The following is a 23,435-nucleotide window of genomic DNA, read 5'->3' on the forward strand; positions in this document are numbered from 1 at the left end:
AGTTTGGGTCTTGCCTATGGCGCTTCAGCTGTTGCTCCAGGACTGGGCTTTTTTGTTTGCTTGTTTGTTTAAATACTTCGAAATACCTCAGATGAACTTTTCTTCCAATGGCTCTCTGTTCAGTTCCAAACAACCTCTGTCACCTCAAACAAATAGAAATGGAAAAACTAAAATCTTGAAGTTTTCTTCTTTCTTGAAGTCTTTGAGGATTTATTCCATTATACAGCATGCCAGATTCAATCATATCAGGGAATGTTCCTCTTAGTGTTTTTATAGAACTCTCTGTACCAAGTTTCTGAGCAGTTTTGTAATGAACCTAAATGGAGATTGCACTGATTCATGATCAGTGTGAACCCATGGAATAATGAGACTTGAGAGTCCAGTAGGAGACTGTAAACCCCTGACTTGGCCTCTTCATGCACAGAAAACCACACTGGACTCTAATACCTGGGCTTCGAGTGGTAAATACTTAATGATGAATCCCCCAGTATTTAAGAAGCTGAAAAATGGACTTTGTGGCTCTGCTGACTTGAGGTGGAAATCATTCTGAATCACAGCATGACTGCTTTGGAGATCCTTGCACTCAGTGAACTTCATTCAGTCACTTCATTAGAGTGGCCTGGTATCTAATCCTTGCTGCACATGATGCCTCAGAGTGTAAACACCACCTTTACAGAGCTGTTGTGTGATTGCTGCTGCACTTGAGGGGCACGTACCGCTGCACAGGGTGGAGCTTTGCAGGTCTTGGCACGAGTGAAGTGTCGGTGCCGCTATGCTCACTGCTCGCTGTAGCTGTATGAATCTTGGCGCTAGAGATCAGAATATGGACGTCACCATGTGCCCACGGGGGAGAGGTTTAGATCTTCTTCTGTGCAGGGAATGAAAGGGTGAATCTTGTTTATAAAATATTTGTATGTCTGCAACTGATATTGAAACATACGAATGGAACTGCAGCCTGTGCTCTGTGAACTGGCAGGCAGGTGCTGTCGTCTGGGCTGTACCTGTGGAGGTGAAGAAGATTGTTAGGCTGCAGAACACAGGGTTCAGTGATTTTAATTGTTGAGCTCCATGTACATAAGAAAATCTTCTTTCATGGTCATAACCCAGCATTAATTACTTTTATAAACAAGATAAAGACTGTGCGTCAAACACATACCTAGCTCAGCGGGATAATATTGTGGCCTCTTTACTGTTTAACTCTGAAACCTTAACAAAGACAGACCCCAGTCAGCTCTTCTGCTTTATAACTGTCCAGCCCTATGCGTTGTTCATGGCCAGATGTGTGATTTTCCCTCCTTTCCTCCCTTGGAAGGACTAGGTCGAGCACTTTTTCAGGATGAAGCTCATAGAATTTTCTAAGAGCCCCCTTTGACTCACCTGTTACATTTCATCTATCTTTCCCTGACCGGGCCCATCTTTCTCCTCCTTCCTCTAACAAGACACTGAATTCTGCCCAGCCCAACTAGCAGTCATTAGGCAGTCATTCCTTCCTTACAAACTGTAGTCAACTGCAGTGGCTCGGGTGGTGCTCCCAGCTGGAAGCTGTTCATCTGTGCATGGAAGCGGACAGCAAGGAGTCACTGGGGCTAGTGGCCAAACTTGTGGTGCACACAGAGTTAACATGCTGACAGAAACACTGAGGTTTACATCTGAAAAACCAAATATAAAAATAATATGATGAGTAAGACTAAAATTCCCTGTTCAGAGCTTCCATGGGGCCAGCTCCCCTCCCCCCCCATTCAGTCACTTCTGCTTTTCTGCTGTGCCTTGCAGAAATGTGTCCTGGGATGAGTCAGAGCAGGACTTCCAGGCAGTAGCATTACTGCATTTGGCTCCCACCAAAAGACCAGGCAAGAATGCCTCTATGGGGGCCTCGGACCTTGCAGCTCCTTTCACACATTCAGCAGGCTCTTCCTCTACCTCACTTGTTGCCCCTTGATATTGCTTTTCCAAATTATAGAATCATAGACAAATATAGCTTGGAAAAGACCTTTGGAGGTTGTTTAGTCTGGCCTCCTCTCCAAAGCAAGGCTGGCTTCACAGTTACATCAGGTTGACCAGGGTGATGTCCAGCTGAGCTCTGAACGTCTGCAGGAATGGAGCCACCTCACGGCTTCCACAGCCCCTGTGGGGATGTGTCCCCCTGCCTGCACACTCCTCCCACGAAGAACATGTTACAGTGCTCCTGTCTGACCTGTCCCTGGGCCATTCCTGTTTTTCTGCTTGCCTGTGCCCTGTCTCTCAAGCAGCAACACGTGTGCCGCCATCACTGCTGTGTTTGCTCTCTTCAGGGACTTTGCTGAGGCGTTAGTACCTTCTCTTCACAGGAAGGGCACTCTCAGGGCTCTACTTCATCCTTGGCACTATTTATCTTTTAAAAGGGAGTTGCTGACTGTAGAATAACAAAGAAAAACAAAACAAAACAAGCATTTGAAGACCTTCTGGGGACAGACTGCAAAGGGTTCAGTTAGGGGTGAGGAAGCAGGAATTTACTGAGCCACTCCAGTCCCTTCATCAGCAAGCTGTACAGTGGAAATTCAGGAACAAAATGTCCTCCAGGAAAAGAAAACATCTCCCAGTGGTAACTAGAAAGCTAGGAGGCCACTGGAGTGAGAGTCACCTCCTAAATCACAAGTAGATACTCATACTGTTTTTCATTAGACACTCAAGAGCCTAACTTGGAGCACTGACTATGCAGGGCAAGAAGAAATTTGGCTACAGCTTCAGAGCGGCAGCAGTGAGGGTAGGGAGCAAAGGGCTCGGGGTCTTCCCTGTGCGCCTCAGTAGAACCTCACGTCACAGAGAGGCAGCCGTGCAGCGTCCGGGTCTTGCTCCCGAAGCGCTGCAGCCTCTGGCCTGCTGGAAGCTGGAAGGGCAGTGCCAGATCATGGTCCAGCACCGACCACAAGATGCTCTGTAAGGGTCGGCAGCAGGAGATCTAGTGAAGGGCACTCGTGGCCATGGGTTTGATGGCTTATGTCCAGGAGCACTGTGAAAGCTCATATATAAAATGCCGACTTGTATATTTTTTCCTGCCCTGTTGCTGATTAAATTTCCCCACTGAAAGACATTTTCGTTCAAACCTTGAAAGGGGAACGGGAAGTTGCTCAGTTGCTCGTTTTGAATGCAGGTAGCGCCTCCATGCGGTGTCTCTCGAGAACTACAGGTTTAACTATATTTCCACTTCTCCCAACATTTTATCAAGTTGCTATCCAATAATGTCGCCACCTAGATGTACGAGAATAGCTGATTTTCCACTTTTCCTTTTATATTTGTTTTACCAACTCTTCAGACTGAGTGCTCTAAACTGATTTTTCAGACTGGTGACCAGGCACTAAGCATGGCTTTTTGATTGAGGCTTTTTTTTTTCTTGATTTGACACACACTATTAATTTTGATATTACTTTTTGGACTGTTTAAAAAGAAGTCAAAACAAAGTAGTTGCATTTTTTGCTTGGACTTTGTGAATCACATTTTTGTGACATTTGTCATTAATTCACTGATATTTTTGAGTGAGTTTTTCAGTAAACAAATTAGTTGTCAAAAAAACATGCTAAGGTGCACTCATACTTCTGGCCTTCGTGGACTCACACCATGCTGCCCGCAGGGGGCCCTGCACAAGGCGCCCCACAGGCCTGTCCTGCCAGGTGCCAGTGAGCTGTGCAGACGTCAAATCTCCACTCAGAAAGTGGTCTCAGCTCTACCAATATAGTGTGACACTCAGGCAAGAAAGACACAAGAGACCACAAACCTCATAAATGAAAGTGCTGCAGAAAGCCTAGTAAAGATACTAGAGACAGCGAAGCAAGAACACGAGTTTCAAATCAAAGAGAAGGATTGAGAATATGGTGACCGTATTTCTTAATTTACCATTAAATTTATCTGATTTTTTTTTCTCAGATGAGAACATTGTTCAGTAAAGAATACAGAGATCTAAAAGTTGTTTTCAGAAACATCAGGGTCAAGATACTTAGTTGCATGGGGAAGGCAGGAGCACAGAGTCGTTCTGCTCCCTGCTTCAACCATCCCACAGCTCTGGTGACAAAATAGCAGCTTTTGGACTGATCCTGCTGGATTCTGATTTAGCTGCTCTGCTCTCTAGACCATCACTAAAAATTCACTATAGTCAGGAACATGAGCACCAGCTCTGATGCACACTGCAGCAACAGCTGCCCGTGAAGGCACAAGCTGTTGGAGCCTGTTTCACCCAGGACTGTGAGCTGCTTCCCTGGCTTACTAGGACACATACACTAAAGCTGAGTGTCTAGGTGTGACATGCTGCACCCGCTCAAGTCAAAAGCAAACTCTCATTTGCTTGACTGAGACCATGATACCACTTTTGATCGTAACGCTCCAAAATCCTCAACGTGTGGGTTAGGTTACCTGAGGAATGTATTTCTGTGGCCATCACAGATAATCTTGCAGTACATGGAACTATCAAACAAAGGAGGGAGATTTGGAAAGAGAAATGATGGTTTATTCAGGGCTGTGGAACACAGGAACCCGAAATCTTATAACAAAATGCAAAATTAACTTCTTCTGAAGCTCCACCTTCTGAGAATTCAGTTTCCTGTACACACATTCTGCTCGCAAGTGAGAAAGACACAACTTTTCTTCAGCTACATTTGTGGTGGTGCCATCGGGGAGGGCTGCGCTGCTGGTGCAGCTGCAGAGAGATCAGCTGAAGTGCTCAGGGCGCCAATGGCTCCAGACTCTGGCTCCCAGGCAGGACACTGGAATGATGCAATGTGATCAGGGTGAGACTATGGAAAGGAGGGGCAGTGTCTGTGTTCCCTTACGATATGGGCTTCTTCCCAAAAGTCAGAGTGAGAAACAAATTCTTTGTCCAGGGAAAATAGTAAGAATTTAGGAAAATGTATTTCTTCAAACTAGCTCAGCCTGTATAAAAGTTGATCTTTATTCCGCTCTGTCCTCATTTCTTGAGCACATGCAGTTTCTACAAACATCTGTAAGGTCTGTGGATATTCATCACTTGCAGTAGCCAGAACATTAGTGTTTGTGAAGTTTTGGTATTAAATAAGTGTTATCTTGGAGGAAAAATGTACTCATTAAAAAAATGCTATGAGGAGGAAGCAGATAGGTTGACAGTCATTGCATCTCTTAGAAACTTTTTTGGGGATAAGTCTTAGGAGGAGGCTGCCACACTTTCCCCTAATATCCAGAAATTCTTCTCAGAAATACGTCTTCTATTGTGCTTGTCTTTACACGTCTGCGGCCCACAGCCGAGTAAAGCAGATGTTTCTCCAGAACAAATCCCCAGCGGGTGTTTGCGGGCAGCTCTTCCTCGCGTCCCCGGCGCTCGCTCTCCAGAAGCCCGGGCCGTTTCCTGCTGGCCGCTTCCCCCAGCGGGGCTCAGGGGACCCGGCCCGCTGCGGGGGCCGGGCCGGGCCGGGCCGGGGGGGCGGCAGGAAGCGGGCGCCGCCGGCCGCGGGCCGGAAGCGCGCGGGGCGGCGGGGCCGCGGCAGCGGCGACGCTGGTGCCGGGGAGGCCGGGACCGACGTGGCCGGCGGGGGGAGGCGGGGCGAGGGCGGCCGGGCGGGGCGGGCCCGCGCCGCGCGGAGCCGAGCGGAGCGGAGCCGGGGCTGGACGCGGTAACGGCGGTTCCGGCCGGGGCGCCGCTGCTGCTGCTGCGGGCGGCGGCGGCGCTTGGGGGGCGCGACGGCCGTTCCAGGACGGGGCAGCGGGGCCGGCGTCGCGCACCAGCGGGGCGCGGCCAAGCCCGGGCAAGTTCGGGAAAGCGGCGGCGGCGGCTGCGGGGCGGCCACGCTTGGCCGGGCCTCGGCTCCCTCAGCAGAGCCGGGCGCTCCCCTGGCAGCTCAGCCCGCCGGGCGCGGTCCGGCCCGCAAAGTTTGAGAAGCGACTTGGAAGAGGCAGCTCTGGGGGCGGCGCCGCCGCGGGACTGCAGCGAGCGGGGGCGGCCGCGCTGCCCCGGGGCGCAGGCTCCGCTGCCGGGGCCGCCCGCTCCCGGCTACCCCCGTCGCGCGTCACGTTCCCCGCGTGGAGCCCCGTCGGTCCCGCGGCGCTCGGGAGGGATGCGCGGGGTGGCGCCGCCACGGCTCAGGGCCGGGCCGCGCTGCGGCGGCGGGAGAAGCCCGGTCCTTTCTGGGATCCTCCGCTGCTCTTTAAAGCTGCGCACCCCCAGTTCGCATCTGTGCGCGCCGCGATGCGCGTGGTCTGTAGACCTGGGGAGCTGGAGCAAAACAGCTCTGCACGAGCGGTCTGGGGAGAGGGCAGCCACGTCGCCCCCAGCGCGGGCGACTCCCTCAGGGTGGCCTGTGGCTGGGAGAGCAGCTAGTGCCTTGGGTCCTCTGCAGAGGAGCTGCTTCCAGCAGGAGCTCAGAGCTCTCTGCAGGGCGAATGGAGGGAGGTGGAGAGCTTTTTCTGGCTGAAATTTATGCTTCCTCCCTGGAAAGTAACTTTTTTTCCACTTCACAGAGTGCTCTTTTGCAACTCCAAGAGCAGGCAACCAGGCTTCCAGAGCAAACAGTTGCAAAAAGCATTTTTCCTTTCCTTTTTTTTTTTTTTTTTTTTTTCCAATGAGAACTTCTAAAATGTCATTGCATGGCAGTGAGCAACTGTGCTGACACAGAGCTGAAGCTGTGTGGTCTGAAAAGGCCAAGTGGCTGGCTGGGAGGGAGGAGGCAGGCAGGCTTCTGCAGGAATCTCTCTTATGTAAACATTTTATTTTATTTTCTCATTTCCAGTAGGTTTTTGCCTTGGCGCTTTAAGTGTTGTCTGCATTTTCTCACACACTGCCAGCTGTGGCTGTGCTCATGAGCACCGCAGGGTAGGGGCAGCCCAGGCAGTCCCTGGGAGGGGCGCATGGGCTGTTCTCTTGGCTTGGTCTTCGCTCTCTCTTTCCCCTTATTTGCAAGTGTGTAAATTACAAATCTGCAAAAGGGAAAACCTTTTAGTTGTTATGGTTCTAAGGCCACTGTAGCAGCTAAACAGACCTGGCTTCTGACTAGGCAGCTCAGAGACATCCCCAGGATGCAGGGAGGCTATAAAGGGGATTGCTGGTGGAAACAGGTTCTAATTACAGTGCAGGTAGGGGCTGTCATACCCAGGCTTGTCATTTGTCAAAGCCAAGGAGCAGATGATGCGCTAGCTACTTCAGGAAGGAGCCTGGTTCCTCTCTTTGGTGGGGTAAAGGGCACTGAAAACTGACTTCAAGTCCTGGAATTGTCGTTTTGTTTTGTTTTCCTGTGTGCTTTTGCCTCTATGCAGGATTTTGGTTACTCCATCTCAAAGAATCTTAAGTGCCTTTATGACAGGTACAGGCTGCAAGTCAGGAGAATAATAAGAAGGAAGAAATGAACCTGTTGCATTAGTTGTTGTGTTTTCTTTTCCAGACTAATTCTCAGAAGCTGTTGACTTTGTGACTACCATACACACATCCTGGAATACAGCTCACTGACAAAATCAGGATGAGAAGGGGTTAGTTTGTGCCAATTTCTATCACTGCCATATCTATCACTGTTCATGGCATGCTGTGGGAAAGAAAGATGGGCCTTGTCACTCTCCTCTGTGTCTTCCCTACTCTAGTGGAGCAGCTGCGAAGCTGAAGCTGTGCTTCACAGATCAGGAGCTGCCTCTCTCGGATAGGGTCCCACCAGCTGGAATGAGAGGCTGACCAGCTTCAGAGGGTCACACATGCAGGGCTCAGAAGGGCTCCAAGAGAGTCTGGTCCTAATCTTTGCAGTGAATCAGCATCTGGATGAGTTATTTAACATAGTGCAGGAGATTCTGCATCCTACATAACCTGTTTGATCACCACTTTGATATCTTTTACAATGTTTTTCTTCTTACCCAAGCCAAATCATGTTTACCCTTTGAACAGATTCCTCAGTGTCCATGAAGAACTGTGCACTTTCCCCCTTTCTCATGACTTCTACTGTATGCAGGCTCTTCTATTTTCTTCAATCTTACTCTTTTCAGCTTATCTTTTCTAGACTAAACACAGACAGGTCTTTGAGTCTTTTCTTCCAGGACATGCTTTCTGAGCTCTTTTTTTTTTTTTTTTTTAACCCTCCTCTTTTATTTTCCTTTTTCTTTCCACTCCAATATCTAGTTTTTGGATCTATTTTATACAGCACAGAATGCAGGCTGTTGGCTCAAGTCTTACGGGTGTGGAGTAGAGAGGAATCGCCACCTCTATGTAATGCATATAGCTTTAAGTATGTCCCGAGATGTCATTTTCCTCTCTTGTAGCAGGCTTACATTGCTGACACATAGCTACTTTTTGACTCGTGTGTCTTTTTTTTCTCTTTCTCTCTCTCTCTCTCTCTCATTTAGTTTTGTCCTTACCTTTACTGAGATCAGTTTGACAGTACGCTGAAGTTAGATTTAGCATAAAATCTTGAGCTGGTTTGAATTGGTTATGTAGAGTTTTGTTTGTTTGGTTAAAAAAAAAAGTGGGTTTCATATGGGGCAGTAGAGTTTATACTTGACCAGATGTTATACTGCCACAGAAGGTTTTCTCTCCACAGCTAGTGACTTCCTAAGTTTCTTCTTTAATCCTTCCTGCTCCTCCTGTCTGTGGTCATTATGCCTGGATCTCAGTGTCCTCCTTTTGGGAAGCTGAGCAGCCCTACCCGTTCGCTTCTCTTTGGTTGCTCACTGCAGTTGAGCCTTTTTCCTGCACTTCAGGCAGTGAGTTTAGGAGAGGATGGAGGCTTTAAACATTGTTTTTTTCTGAAGCTTTGCTCTGGGCTTGCTCACCCATGGGGTCAGGTGAGAACACTGCAGGGAGGGTGAGTGCAGCAGTGGGGGTAGAATGGCAACACTGCTCCTTTCAGATGCAGCCAGCCCCTAGATTAATACCTGCAACTTGAATATCACCTTGATGATTTGAGACCTTTTTCTGCTTTTCTGTTACTTAAATCTTTGTTATCTTTATCAATTTATCTTCTAGGTACTACAAACTGATCACTTAATTTGATCAAGCATCTTTTTGAGGACTGAAGTTACTGGTGTGTAACTCCTTAAGGCTTCTCCCTGGGGCTCCCCTCCCCCCCCTCTTTTTTCTGTTTATTAAGGTAGGTGAGGCATGATGCTTCTCCAGCCTTCAGGGGCCTTCTCACATAATCTCTGCAAATCTTCAAAGATAGTCATTCCTGCCTCAGAGATTACTTCAGCTGCTTCCTTAAATGCTTTCAGATGAATACCGTAATTCCTTGCCTATCTACAGCTATTTCTTTAATCCATGCTTTTCCAACATAGTCCGTTTTCCTATTTCCTAATTAATTTTGATGGACACTTTTAATTTTTCTTCTGAAGACTGGAGGAGACACTTGTGCTCAACCTTTGAATCAGTTTCTTTCCTTTCTTGTTTGCCAATGAAAGTATGTTTTAGCTTTATTTTCCTCTTCTAACATGCCATCTTCTCTCCCCTTTTTGTTTTGTGAATGAGGGTTATTAGTAACAGCTCTGATTTAGTCTAAGAATCTAAATAACCAGTGCCCATCCAAGGAAGAGTGAAAATAGGGCAAGTATGTATGACACTTTCCTGGACCACTCAACCAACCTCCAGCTGCGTTTAGATATGGGGATTTCCTGAGTCTGATATGAGTTGTCTGACTAGGAGCAACCAATACCCTGGTGCTTCTCCTGTGAACTCCTGTGTCCTGCTGAATCCACATAAATTTTTCCACCCAACCAGTGTTTTTGGAGAAGTCCTACTATATGTTACCTGCCTATATTTGGCTATCTTTGGCATCATGCTTTTTTGTTTTGCAGCTGATCCTTGCTGGCTTCAGGTCATGAGCTTATGTCATTAGAAGTGACAATGAACAATCTAGCACTGTTCACCCTCTTTGGACCACTCTAATTTTATAGACTTCCATCCCGCTACCTCTCCAGGGGATGGAGCAACTGAGGCCTTTCCATCGGGTTGTTGCTGCATGCTCTCACAACTGCTCTCCTCTGCTCTTTTCAGAAATTGGCCAGCCCAGCTGAGAGCACATAGAAATGACAAAGCAAAAGCGTCTGCTTGATGGGACGCTCTGCTTGCTGCTGCTTGTGGCCTGTGAAGCGCATCAACTCTCAAAAGGTCATGTTGCCACTAGTTCCAGTCCTCTGTGTGAGAAGGAGGCAAAGTCCTGGGAAAGCCTTTTCAGTAGCGAGCGGCTGGATGCCTGGATCTGTTCCCTCATCGGCTCACTCATGGTGGGGCTGAGTGGGGTCTTCCCCTTGCTGGTGATCCCTTTTGAGACGGGAGCCGCTCTGCACTCAGAAGGTAAGGCTGCTACCTGCGTTAGTCTTTCTGATGCTGGCACAGGGATGAAGAGGACCTTGGATCATCCCAGGGTCACAGGAATACCGCTTTCTAAAGTAGACACAGTTCATTGCCTTGGACCATACCCACCGATTTGGTAGGTTGGTTCTGGCTGGAGCAAAAAGGATCATTTGGGATGTGTGCCATGGGGAGTTGCTTGGTTCAGGACCCCCCCCACCACTGTTTCAGCCAAGTGGTGCAAAGGCCTTTTCTTGAACTCTAGTCATTTTTCCCCTACTCTTCTTTGAAAACTTGGCTTGCAGATGTGTCTAATTTATGTTTCTTTGTGTAAAATCTCAGCTGGAGATGTTTTGGCTCCAGGCTGATTTATGATCATTTTTTGTTTCTTTTTTAGCTGGATCACATCGTTTGAAGCAGTTTTTGAGCTTTGCAATTGGTGGGCTACTGGGGAATGTGTTTCTGCACCTGCTTCCTGAAGCATGGGCCTACACATGCAGTGCAGCAGCAGGTATGAAATCCTGTATGCAGCTGTATGAAATCCCATCTATTGTGAAAACCATTAAATCCTTTCCCTGCTGAGAATCTGAGTCTGAGAAATGGAAAGGGATGGCTTGATTTTCCAGGCTCCACTGCACCTGTGTCCTGAGATTTCAGATCCTCTGTGGATCCATAGGTCCTTTATTTTTCTCCCTCTTCACAGCTCTAGCACTGTCTGTAGAACTGTCTTTTTTTTAGTCTCTTCCCTACCGTGGTTTCCCAGTGACTTTGCCTTCTTGCTGCAGCTTGTTTGCTTTTGCCAGACTGTCCTGAGCACAAAGTTTCTCATGACCCGTATATGCCCCACTACAGAGTTTTTTGTTGTTGTTCTTCCACTGTAACACGACATCCATGTCTGTAGCCAGGCTGAATGGATGATTATCTCATGGGCTTGGCTGCAATTGAAAGAAAAGTTTATAGCTTTGGGCTTAATAACTTACGCAGGTGTGGCAGAAAGGGGAAAGTAAGGCTTGTAGCTCTGCTAATGGGGAGGGCTGTCCGGGCTTGCAGCTCAGTAGATCCAGCTGCAAGATTTTTGTTGATACCAGCAGGTAATATCCCCTTGCCTCTGAAGCTTAGAAATTCTTAGTACTGACAGCAGTTTTGGTTGTCCTACTGAAGCAAAGGGGAGCTGTCGGTTGCAGTCCCCTGAGATGAGGGCATCTCTTTAGACTGAGTAGATGAAATAATTTGCTGGGAGTTATGTTTGCTCCTTACTCCTCAAAAGAACAGTGGGAACACCTCCTATTTTTTCTTGTTATTTTGGGAATCTTAGTTAATCTACCGGGAACAGGATGGGTCCCTATGTGGGAAAACACTGCATCTTCCTTGATAGAATATCATGAAGTTTTCTTTCTTGTTCCTCAGGAGAAGGGCAGAGCTTTCAGCAGCAGAAACTTCTTGGTCTATGGGTCATCATTGGTCTGCTGACCTTCCTGGCATTAGAGAAGATCTTCCTAGAGAAAGAAGAGAAGGATTGCCCGGGTGTGGTGAGTAGCCAGAGGGGAGGGAGTACCACTGTGCTTGGTTTATGAGTCAGGCACTTAAGTCCTGTATTAAACACCTCATCTGTGCTATTGCCAGGTTCAGCAAACGGGCCCCAAGCTATGAATAGCTGCTTGTCAGCTTTTTGCTACTTCTTTGAGACCCAGCATAGGCAAGCTCTTTCATCTTCAATCTTTGGTTTTGTGGTTTTATCTGAGATTTCTCATCTCTGAGTTGGTTTTGTTCTCTGTCATATGTGTAAAAGAGTACTCCCCTTTTATGTGGCCTGGGAGCTGGAGCCCTCTGCAGATGAAATTTTCTCAAGTGAGCTTTGGAGAATGACAGGTGACAAATGCATACTCCATATGGTGACCCTGACTCACTAGTGTGGGCTTCCTTTCTGTCTTGGAGTTCAGTGCTTCTCTGGAAGGCATTCCTCACTGCCCTCCTCTCCTGAGTGCAATCTTGACCACGCTCCTGTTTTGTGGAGCGGATATTGTGTGGAAGAAGAGACTTATGGTTGGCCAGGCTGTACGGTGCAGTGTTTCATGCAAGGGTCATCCTGCACCAAGCAGCGCCTTAACAAAGTAAGGGAAGGTAACTCCAGAACAGAAGAGCATGGCTAGTACTTGCACAGCTTGTAGCATTAATTCCTGTTGACTGTTGAGTCCTCGTTGGGCCATGCTCTTTGAGAGATGACACTGCAGATCAGGCACAGTGTAGCTAGATCTTACTCTGCCTTAACATGAGTTTTTAAACTCTGAAAGGAATTTACCCTCCTAATATGAGAGAGCAAAGTCTCAGATGAACAGGTTGTGTTGTTTGGAAGCACACAATCCCAGCTAAAGAACAATTCTCTGAATTTAGTTATCCTGGTGCTCTGGAGAGAACAAGATTGTTTCTTCCTCTTTCTTCCCCTGCCTAGATGGGGTCAAGAGAAATTCAGCTCCATCTTTCCATTGGGATGTGACTCATAGCCCTAAGGTCTGCCTTGGAACCAGTCTCTCTTGCTATTTTCTGTCTCCTTATAGTTGGGAAAGTCTTTGCTCATGTTGTCTAACACTTAGTTAGTCAGTTAGCCTTATAGATGAAGATTAAATTCCATTTTACTAATGTGACAAAAAGCTCTTTGATATCTGTCTCATCTCTTGTAGCTATAGCTATTAGAACGTGATACCAATGCTACTGATTTGGGTTGTAGGGACAAGAGGATTAAGGTTGATGACAGGATTTCTCACCCCTATTCATGCTTTTTCTTGGGGACAAAAAAGTAGTGACGAGTTGGTTTTTTTTCCCTAATTTAGGACTCTGGTTGTAAAGCACCAGAGGGGAAGATTCCCAATGGAAGTGTTTTTCCCCTTCAGAAGATGGCAGGCAGACCCCAAAAAGCAAGATTGGTTTCAGCTCAGTGTAATGGCTCCTCTCGCCAGTCTTGTCCAACAGATAACAGGATCAAGGTAAGACATCCACAAGCAAACTTCTAGATACTTTCTATTTTATGCTTTCTAAAGCAAATATAGAAAAGGAGTTCTCTGTGGTAAGTACTGTTACAGAGTAAGGAACTTGGCGTTCATGAGTTATGTTTGTTATTGTTCTTTCAAAATATTCAATGGAGTTATAATAGGTGGGAAATAGCAGACATACTGGAGAAAATCCGCCTTGCAGCTCATTCAAGAAAGGCAAAATCACATTATCAGACATGTCTTCAAAATGGTCTGTTTTGACTGAATCCTGAGACCAAAATATATTTTGCACTTGCACATTTTTTTACATATATTGTCAGTATATATTATTTGTTTAAATTTTGGGGCAATGATTTCTCTTTTCTTCAATGTCTGTATTATAGCAGCTGTGAGCTTCAACTTCTTGTTCAGGCAACTTTTAGATGCATTTTGACAGTTAAAGCTATTCATTGTATAATTTAAGGGTTAAGGTTTTCAGATTAGTAAACATCTGCTCCCAGAAATGTCCCTTGTTCACTTCTATCTATGAACATGTGTTTCCCATCCTTTGAACAGGTGCTCATTTGATCCCATGGCGAGCTTAGTTCCATGAGCTAAACAGGCTGATTTTATTGTTGTTGTTTTTGTAGGTCTAATTCTCTGCTAATTTAGGTTCTTGACTCAACATGCTATGTTCTCAGGCAACCTGTAGTGTTGGGAGAAGGGGATATCAGCAAGCTCACAGGATTGCAGAGCTCGTAGGGCAGAGAAACTACTAGGCAGTGGCTAACCTTTAGGTTAGCTTTGCTTTCACTTTTGGTTTTATTTTACTGTCTGCACTGTGGGAGCTCTGCCTTGGTGAACATTAGAGAGAGTAGAAGACCACTTTTGTGAACGAGAACTTCCAACTTTAGTCTGAGAGCCCATAAAATTGTACAAGATCACAGGAGGGTAACTACAACAAGAAAATGTGGTTTCATGAACTAACCCAAACCTGGATATGTAGTCATCGGACGCTTTTCAGTTGTTCAGTCTTTCCCTTTAAATCTGTTTTGCTGTAACTTTGTGGCTTTCAGCATATTTTTCACATAAATGTGTGTTAAGATTACTGTGTGTTTTTGGTATTTCTCATTCATGTTATCTGTACAAAAAGGAAGTTATCGCCCGCCTTGTCGCCTTTTTTTTTTTTTTCCTCCTCCTCCAGCAGACTCTTGCTTACTTTTATTCAGTCATAAGGTTGATTTGTATCAAAACTGGGAGACATAAAACCTAACTTCATCCCAAATTCCAATTAAATTAGAGCGGTATACAGTCTACTTACAGCCAAACACACAGCTGTATATAGTCTACACAGTCATACAGTTTGTGTTAAAACAGATTATTGTATATTACAGAAATACAACAAAAATTGCCTATAACTTGGGACTAGATTAATACAGTCTCACTCAAAAAATGTTCACTGCTGATTTACAATCTTTGTAAAGGATAGTTTTTTTGTTTTTAAAAAAAAGTGTATTTTAACATTTACAACTATTACTCTGCAGCTTAAATAACATGACTACATGAGGTCAGTGATACTAGGTAAACTGAATAACTTCATCAAAAGAGCTGAATTTTTAATGTTTCCATGCATGAAGGAAACATTCCAAATATGAAGCACTAGATTAAGAAGCAAAGAATGCAGATCACATTTACACCATAGGGACAGTTTCCAAGAAGTTAGTACCTTAGAAAAACTCCATTCTTCCATTCTGATATAATCAGGAGGGTGGTGAGTGGGAAATACCAATTAAGGCAAAGGACAAGAGTTCCTCTTTCTTTACACTTGTAAAGAAATAGCTATATGACACTTTTTTTTTCCTCCCAGTAGCTGTCAGTATCTAAGGAATTACTAATAATTTTAACAGGACCAGGAAAGAGCTGAAATAGTTGCTTGAAGCTTAAAAAACACAGTAAAAAAGTGTTTTCCTTTAATCTTTAGGTCTATATAAGTGACAGTTTGGGGTGACTGTTAAAGTATGTAACCACCCTTGTGAGAATATATATGAATAGTTAGAAACTGAGTTTAAACAGTAGCAGACTAGAAATCAAACACAACTCAAACTGAGAGCAACTTAGCTGTGGATCAACTTACTCAGCGACATAGTAGATTCTTTGTCGTTTGTGAGGTTTAAGCCATGATTTAGGCTGCTTTCTACAAAACACAGTATAGCTTAAGAAACAATTGGCTTTATGCAGAATCGAATGAGGTCCTTTTAATTGTGTTATGTAAAAGGTCAGTCTAGATGATTAGTAAGGGCCCTTTTAGCTCTAAGATCCTAAAATGTCTATTCATTCTTGCTAACTGTAAATAGGTACAAATTAACAACTATTGCAACAAGTTACATACATAGTTGTAACTGTTCCTTTCTACTTTGTGCGCATGTAATCAAAAGATCTTAATATTCTTTCTGGTAAGGGAGGAATTACCAAAGCTATCATGATATTCATGTCTTGTTACCTCTTTCACTAGGAAACAGTCATTCCATCTATCTGTCCACCTGTTCTACCTTTTCCAATAACTTTTGAACCCATAATTAATTTTATCTGACTTCAATAGAGGATATAAGTCTCAGAGGTAATCAAATTTCTGCAACTTCCATAAAAAACAGGACATGAGTAGAGGAGAAATGCAAATTAATGTCCTTTGGAGGAAGAATTGGGGAAATGTATGTTTGGCAGAACTGACTTGATGACACATCAGCAATAAGAAAAGTCTTCCTGCCCTTATCTGGTGAGGAAGGGGCAGTCATGCAGTGCATAGGGGAAAAGGACACGCAGGGGAAACAGTATTGTTAGAAATAAGCAAGGTAGGTGCTTGCAAAGAAAAGCGAAACCCATAGCAAACCAGGCTCTTTGGTTCCAATATCTACTGAGCACTTGCCTTTTATTTACTTATTATTTTTTTTCCTTTTAAGAAAAGAAGAGGGAAAAGGTACTATTTAAACAAACAAATAGTGGAATCACTGTTTAGGGCTTCCAAGATTAATAAGCTGCAATTGGTCATCTGTGGACCATATATATAAGAACTAGAGTGATAACATGTTGTAGCTTAAACACTACAGATGATAAGGGTCCTTTGCACCTAAATACAATTTGGTGCTTTCCTGCATTGCAGTTACTAGAATGATTTTACTTGTTGAGAGAATAGAGTACCTCTTCTTTGCTCATTCTTTCTTTTCCCCGCCATGCACAGTTGTCTTTGCTGATTTGTAGATGTATGTTTGATTGCACAGTGACATTAATTCTGCAGCATGCACATAAACACTTCATCTAGCCGCACTGTTTATGACTGAGGAGAACCTCCTATGAGATATTCTCAGAATGTAAATGTCAAAGGCTCATAACTGTCAAATCAACCTAGTTTATATCTGAACACTCCTAAGGCTTTGCTTCTGTCAGTGACAGCTTTTGCCCAAGCCACTGACAAGAGAAAATCATAATGTTTTAATCATGAAGCTTTTTTTTCTTTTTATACCACTATATACAGTGGTATAGGGTGTGTGTAAAACTTACATGAATAACAATTACTACTCTGTGGGGAAAACCCAGTCATCTAAAATCCCAGCATGAAAAGGAGAAATTTTAGACAGTCACGTTAGTTCTCATTCCTCATTTTCAGTCTAAAACTGCTGTATGTTTTGCACATCTTATTTTTTTGTTTTCTTTTCTTACAAAAACATGAAGGGAATGTGTTCTGCATCCATTGTGGATATGTTGTTTAGCTGACTATTTATTGTATTTAGGCCTGCTTAATAGGCCATTTTCTTATTTAATCATGGAGTGCTTTCAAAAACTTAGAGCCTTTGAAAATGTCTTGAGATTGTGCAGCAGAAAATGCTGTGCAGAAAGGTGGTGCCTTTTGAGGGAGAGACTTGACTGAAAGCCCCACCTGAGCTGCAGCTTATAGGTGGACGCTTTCTTTTATTTTACCACAGCATGGAGAAGGATGCCCCATGCAGAGGTCAACAGAAATGGAGAAGAAGACAAAAAAAAGTGTGCTGATGGCCTGATTATAAAACCCATCAGCACTTGTGTTCTTCCAGCTAAACTTTGGTGCCTGGTGCTATGGTGAAAGAAGAGGTTAATGCCCTAGTTTCTAGACTGTCTCTCCACCCACAAGTTGTTGCTGTGTAGCTGGAGCCAATGTGTGCCGGCTCAGTTGGTGCAGGAAAACACTGGTGGATTAGCTACCACCCAGAGTGGTGCACCATGTCTGCAGCCAGCACTCGGTAGTTTTTGTTAAACATGATGGGAAAACAGAAACTGTGAGCAAAAGGGCTGGGGTGGTATCCTTATATAGTTTTGCCCAAATAACCAGAATTTGTGTTGGAAGCACCCATAGGTATAGCACTGGTTAGCATGACAGGGAAGTCTAACATGGAGGCAGACTCATGTGGGGAAGGAAGTTGGCACATGCCTGCAGTTTTCAGAAATGTGTTTGTCAGCATGTGTATGCATATACGTGCTATCCAGCCTTCCAGTAGGTGGATTTTTGGTGACTGCCATCACTATCTTTTCTCTTCTTGTTCTTAAGGGAAAGCAAACCCACAAGCACAAGCTTTTTTAGTATAATGCCTGAAGTTTTGTTTAGTTCTAAAAAGCAATTTCAGCAGCATTTGTTCTGCTGCACTATTCTTGCCAGCTCTTGAGGAGACATTTAATAGTTATATATTAAAATACATGACTAGAAGACTAGGTCAGATCGTATTTGAAGCCAGTCAACTGTGTAAATTACTGTTGCCTAGAACTGGTTTGATTTACAGTCAGTGTATTCTTGTATTTTGGCTATCTTTTTCCTTTTTGCTTCTTTTGACTCTCTCTGTATCTGGACCTTCTTTGTCATTTGCCTTTTCTCTCTCTCCTCCTGTAAGGTAGATTTTCTAATTTTGGACAGTGCTTGTCTACCCTAAAACATCTTTTACTTTAAAACTGAATACAGCATTTAAGTTGTATCTGTGCAGTGATTTTCATCAGAAGTGCCACGTCCTGTTCAGTGTCATTTGATCATGGCTCCGTATAACCTGTGCCAGATCTTGCCTGGTGTTTTCTTTCATTTTGCGTGTCCTCCCTTATCAGGATTTCTTCCTTCTCTTTGCAGATCAGTGGATACCTCAATCTGTTGGCCAACACCATTGATAATTTTACACACGGCCTAGCAGTAGCAGCCAGTTTCCTGGTGAGCAGAAAGGTAAGGTTTCTGTTGCATACCATATATTGAACTGGAGATACCCGTCCTCAAGGGTGATGCAACATGCAAAAATACCAAAGATGTGACGAATCCCTCCTATTTTCTGGAAGCTTCTGAGAACATGGAGAAGCATTTTCAGTAAGAAGCAGCCCTATCCTGGCCCTCTGTACCAGAGTATTTTCAGACTTTGGGAGATTTTTGTTCTTTGTACTGACATGTGGGGAAACGTTATCTCATCTGTCCTTTCACTGAGCACTGGTCACTTCCAAAGTCTGAGTAACAAGAGTCTTAATCTGGAGAATGGGGCCTTGACATGCTGAGGAAAGTCTCAGCCTTTCAGAATGAGGATTATTTCCTAATCGACTTCTCTTCTCTGCTGCAGGTTGGGCTCCTAACCACAACAGCAATTCTCCTGCATGAAATCCCACATGAGGTGAGGGGGCTTCTATTCTGTTGTCCTGAAGGACTGGAGGGGCACTTCATCTTCTAAAAGAGAATGACTAAGTCTGACTAACATTTCCTTGTCCCTTGAAAAGATGCTTCTTCATGAAGACTGGCAAATAAGAAGTTAAAAGAAGTCCTGAAGCACTTGTCTTGTTAAGGATGGCCTTTGTGTTTGGGGGATATTCATATCTGTTGACTGTTGGCTCTTGGTTTTCTTAGGTAGGGGACTTTGCAATCCTACTTCGGGCTGGGTTTGATCGCTGGAGTGCAGCCAAGATGCAGCTTTCCACAGCATTAGGGGGGATTCTAGGAACCTGCTTTGCAATATGTGCTCAGTCTCCAAAAGGAGCAGGTAAGGCTCTCTGGGGCTTCTGTGGGGAGGCCTGTGGCAGCCACGTGTAGATATTTGCCTTCTGTTTTCTCTTGTGATTTTGTCTCATGAGTAACAAAATCTTCTTGTATTTGTGCAGGGGAAACAGTTGCCTGGATTCTCCCTTTCACTTCTGGAGGATTTTTATATATCGCCTTGGTAAATGTTGTGCCTGACCTCCTGGAGGAAAAGAACCCTTGGTAAGTGCTCCTGTTTGGCAGCGGCCCTTCTTACTGCCCAGGGAGCAGGGATGTAACACTTCCCCATGCCTGTTTTGGGAGCACACGAATGACAGCTTTCCACATCCCATGGACAAGACTAGTATATAGACAGTGTTATGCTAGGTGTTGAGTTGGCGGGACTACAAAGATCCCGTAAAACTCCAGCTGGGTCAGCCCTAAAGATTTTGCTGGCCCAGTATGTTATCTGTGACAGTAGCCAGTAAGCATGTGCTTAAGGAAAGACTAGAGGAAGCAAGACAAGTGAAAAATCACAGAATGGCAGAAAAAATGAGGTTGGAAGGAGCCTCTGGAGGTTATCCAGTCCAACCTCCAGCTAGAGGAAGTTGCTCAGAACTGTGTCCAGCTGGGTGATCCCCTACCCTGCATACGTTGGCTTCTGGCAACTGGTGGCTTTAGGGGCTGCTCAGCCCTTGGGCTTACACAGGCCTGTGTGTCTGATAACCATACATGGACGTATTCTTCATATGTTTCTCTAACTGCTTTTTGACCCTATCCATTACCTTGGGCTTTTTGACCCTATCCATTACCTTGGGCTTTTGCAATCTCCCTTTGTCAGCAAGTTTGCATTGTTTGACTGTGAAACTATGCTTCTTGCTATATGTTTTTTAGCTTCTTGCTTATCAGTTTCATTAGATGCTTCTGTGTTGCTGTGTGAGTCAAGAATAAAAGCTTGTTTCTCTTTATCATTCACCATTTCATAGTCTTTTATTGTATCCCATCTCAGTCATCTGTTTTCCACACCAGAAAATTCTGGTGCATTTGGCCTGGTTTCTCGAAGCCTGGCAGAGGTTGTGGCCAGTTGCAGTCCAAATTCATCTGTACCATGGTAGAGACCCCCTCAGGCCTGCTGACAGAGCTGCTCATGAGTGAGAATATTTCAGTTGCAATGAGGCAGATTAGCTTAAATCAGTTTAACTAGGAACCTCAACTTCTTGGCTCAAGACCAAGACCTTTTGACCAAGATGGATAAAGTGCTCAGAAGATAACTCCACAGTTGTATCTGAGGAGGCAGGAACCTATGGTAGAGAAATGTCAATGGCAGCTGGGAGCATGCTTTTTGATTGATAACCTCTTGTGTGGGCACAGTTGCAGAGGCAGTGGGTGCATAGATGCTTTATTCCAGAATAAATTTGAAGTGATGCTAAATGAGTGGTAAAATTCATTAGCTTTTTTATTTTTGCAAGGTAGTTGTTCGCTGAACGAGGTTTCTGATCCATCTATGAACATGCTGCACAAGTGCTGGTGCTAGTGTAACAGAACGGGCAGGAATAGGCCTCTGGGTAGCTGCCTGATTTAATTGGCTTTTGTTGACTTGGAAAACTCAAATCAGTCCTTTCAGCTGAAGAGAACAAATACGTTCCAGTTTATGGACCACTTTGTTTAGGGATGCTGAGGAAGAGTCTTAGCTGAGTGAATGACCTCTCACAACTGCTGTCTTGTCCTTGTGATGAATCTGGAAAAGCATAGAGCAAACCAGCCAAGAGCATCTATATTGCTGCCTATTGGGATTGGTCTGTGGTGCCTCCTAATTTTCCTGTTTCTTTCCCAGGAACTCCCTACAGCAAGTTCTACTCCTGTGTACAGGCATTACAGTCATGGTGCTGCTCTCGTTCACAACAGAGTGACCTCTGCACAGACTTCGCAACTCCTCCCAGGGACACTGCAGTGATTCTGAGTTGGCAAAGCAATAAGAACACTAATATTACTTCTTATGCGTGCATGTGTGGATCTCGCTGCTAGTATGAGAAGCAGGTGAGAAAGAGGTCTGGGTGTGCAGGACTTTATTCCCTGGCTCTCCTATCCCTGTTCTGCTAAAATCCCACACATCAGAGCTTCCTCTTTTATGGAGCAAAAGATGCTATGAGCAGAAATGAGCTGAACAACGACTCCAAGGAGAATGGACAGTATTTCACTCAGTTCATTATGATGGAACTGCACCTCCCAAGCTCTTGCGTGAAAATGAGACATGATCCCTGTAACTGATGAAGAGGAAGTACATGTCCTACCACTCAAAGTGTTGAAGATGGAACAGGGATGGCAAACATCAAGAAATTAACAGCTTTAGCTAGAACTCCCTACCACCAGGAGTTTTGGCGCTACAAAATCCTGCACTGTAGGTAGTGGGGGAAAGGTCTATTTCCAACGCAATCTCTGGCTCTTCAATGAGCTCACTTGTTTCTAAAGGTAGCATTAGCCTTGGTAGTCCACCTTTTTGGCTTATTTTGTATTCATTTATGTTGAAATTGAGCCAGAAACTTGAGGCATTTTGGGCAGTTCACAAGTGGCTCAGCGTGAACATTATTTGCCCCAGCCCTAACCACTCCAGTAACCAGCATGGCGTAGCTGTTTATCAGAAAAATGGTCAGCAAGTATTTCTTCTATTGCTAGACTATCAGCCCACCTGTATCTGGAAGGAAAGTCGTGGAGTTGCTGCTACTGACCTCCCTCTCCACCTCCTCCCCTTAAGCATTAGCTGAGTGTGGCTCTGAGCCTGCTCTCAAGACCTGTCTCCCCAGCCAGGTTCCCCAAGGCAAGTCTCAGAGCTCTCTTGAGGTGGAGAGGCTGGCATGTTAGCCTTGTCCAGCATGCTGGAGCAACTGGAGGCTGAGGTTTAGGCAAGGGCTGAACAAAGCACAGCCTGGTCAGCTACAGGAACTCAAGGCTGGCTCTTCCACTGCTCAATGTAGCGTATTTAGGAATATGCTGTAACCAAAAAAAAAAAATATGGATAGTAGTTTAGTTCTGGGCTGTTTACCTCACAATGGAGTTACAGTCTGCCAGGGACAAATGGGTAAGAAATAATACTGACAGTATTTCCTTAAAGGAAAGAGTGCAGCAGCAAAGAACCCAGGAAGGGGAAAATGTAGAGTGTGAAACTGCTGCTGAAAAGATTAAAGATGAAACTAAGAAAGCTAAATCTGCTAAGTAAAGAGAGAACAGAGTATGAAAGGGTGGCAGTAAGTAGGCTTTAGTAGTTTGATGATGTGTGATGCTTGGGATTCAATTTGTTGACAATCTGAGATCAATAAAAACAAATGATGTTTCCAGGTTTTTTTTGTGTGCATCCCAGCTAACAGACTGACCAGGCTCCCCCTTCCAATGGGAGATTTTAGTGCTACAGAGATCTGTGCAATTGCTTGCTCATCCCTTCCACAGAGGTCATCCTTGCTCTACATAAATCTGTTAAAGTGACCTTACTGGATGCAAAACAAGTGCTACAATGTGAGTTGCACCAGTTCAGCTCTGTCTTTAAAAAGGTTTTGTAAATGAGTATAGCTCTCCAGGATGGACAGGGCTAGTCTCTTTAGAGGGTTATCTGGCTCAGAGCAACGAGGCAGGTATTCTGCCTGTAGCAGAGGCACTAACTTCTCAGAGAGATTCCTTGTTGACACTGTTCTATTTTTATGACTGCTCCTGCCCTACTTTTTGGAGAGAGCTGGAGAACTTGTGTTTGCTGTTCTCTCTGCCTCAGTACTGCTGTCTAAAATCTGTTCAGCTCTCCTCGCTGGTAGGTTTACATCACTAACTAGCTTCGCTGTAGCAATTAGAGAGACATTTTTCTTTATAATGAAGTTGCCCTCCTTTTACAACTACTGCCTCTATTATCCCTTTGTCACAAAGTCTGAATCTAGCATCCACTTCCTGTTTTCCTGGGGGGAGGATTCATCAGATTAGCCTGTGGGGAGCATATTAAGCCCTCATTCTAGTACTTTGTATTTTTTTTTCCTTGGAGATGGAAGCTAACCAGACCCTGCTGTAGCAGTCTGAAGGAAGCAAGTTTGCATAGAAAGATAAGCCTACTCTTTCCCTAGATTCTTACTCAAAATGCTGGCATTTAAGTCCAGGCATTACCAGGTGAGTGCAAAGAAGCTGGGGTTATTGCATCAGTACTGAGTCTCGCTAAAACTGGAAACTATAGCCCAGGTTT

General features: G+C 44.8%; 1 protein-coding gene across 1 annotated transcript; it reads left to right on the forward strand.

The window, feature by feature from the left end:
* The first annotated feature begins 6,666 nt into the window (after positions 1–6,666).
* Positions 6,667–21,549, forward strand: SLC39A13 (solute carrier family 39 member 13). The gene is made up of 11 exons (XM_010218307.2): positions 6,667–6,693; positions 7,374–7,458; positions 9,959–10,258; positions 10,653–10,766; positions 11,663–11,784; positions 13,084–13,236; positions 18,362–18,451; positions 18,834–18,884; positions 19,115–19,247; positions 19,366–19,465; positions 21,057–21,549. The coding sequence occupies exons 3-11, from the start codon at positions 9,991–9,993 to the stop codon at positions 21,130–21,132; spliced, it is 1,107 nt and encodes a 368-aa protein (XP_010216609.2). The 5' UTR covers positions 6,667–6,693; positions 7,374–7,458; positions 9,959–9,990; the 3' UTR covers positions 21,133–21,549.
* The last annotated feature ends 1,886 nt before the right edge of the window (positions 21,550–23,435 follow it).

This window comes from Tinamus guttatus, unplaced genomic scaffold (genome assembly GCF_059628265.1).
Source record: "Tinamus guttatus ecotype Peru unplaced genomic scaffold, ASM5962826v1 Tinamus_guttatus_pri_ptg000089l, whole genome shotgun sequence".
In the NCBI taxonomy this organism is placed as follows: domain Eukaryota; kingdom Metazoa; phylum Chordata; class Aves; order Tinamiformes; family Tinamidae; genus Tinamus; species Tinamus guttatus.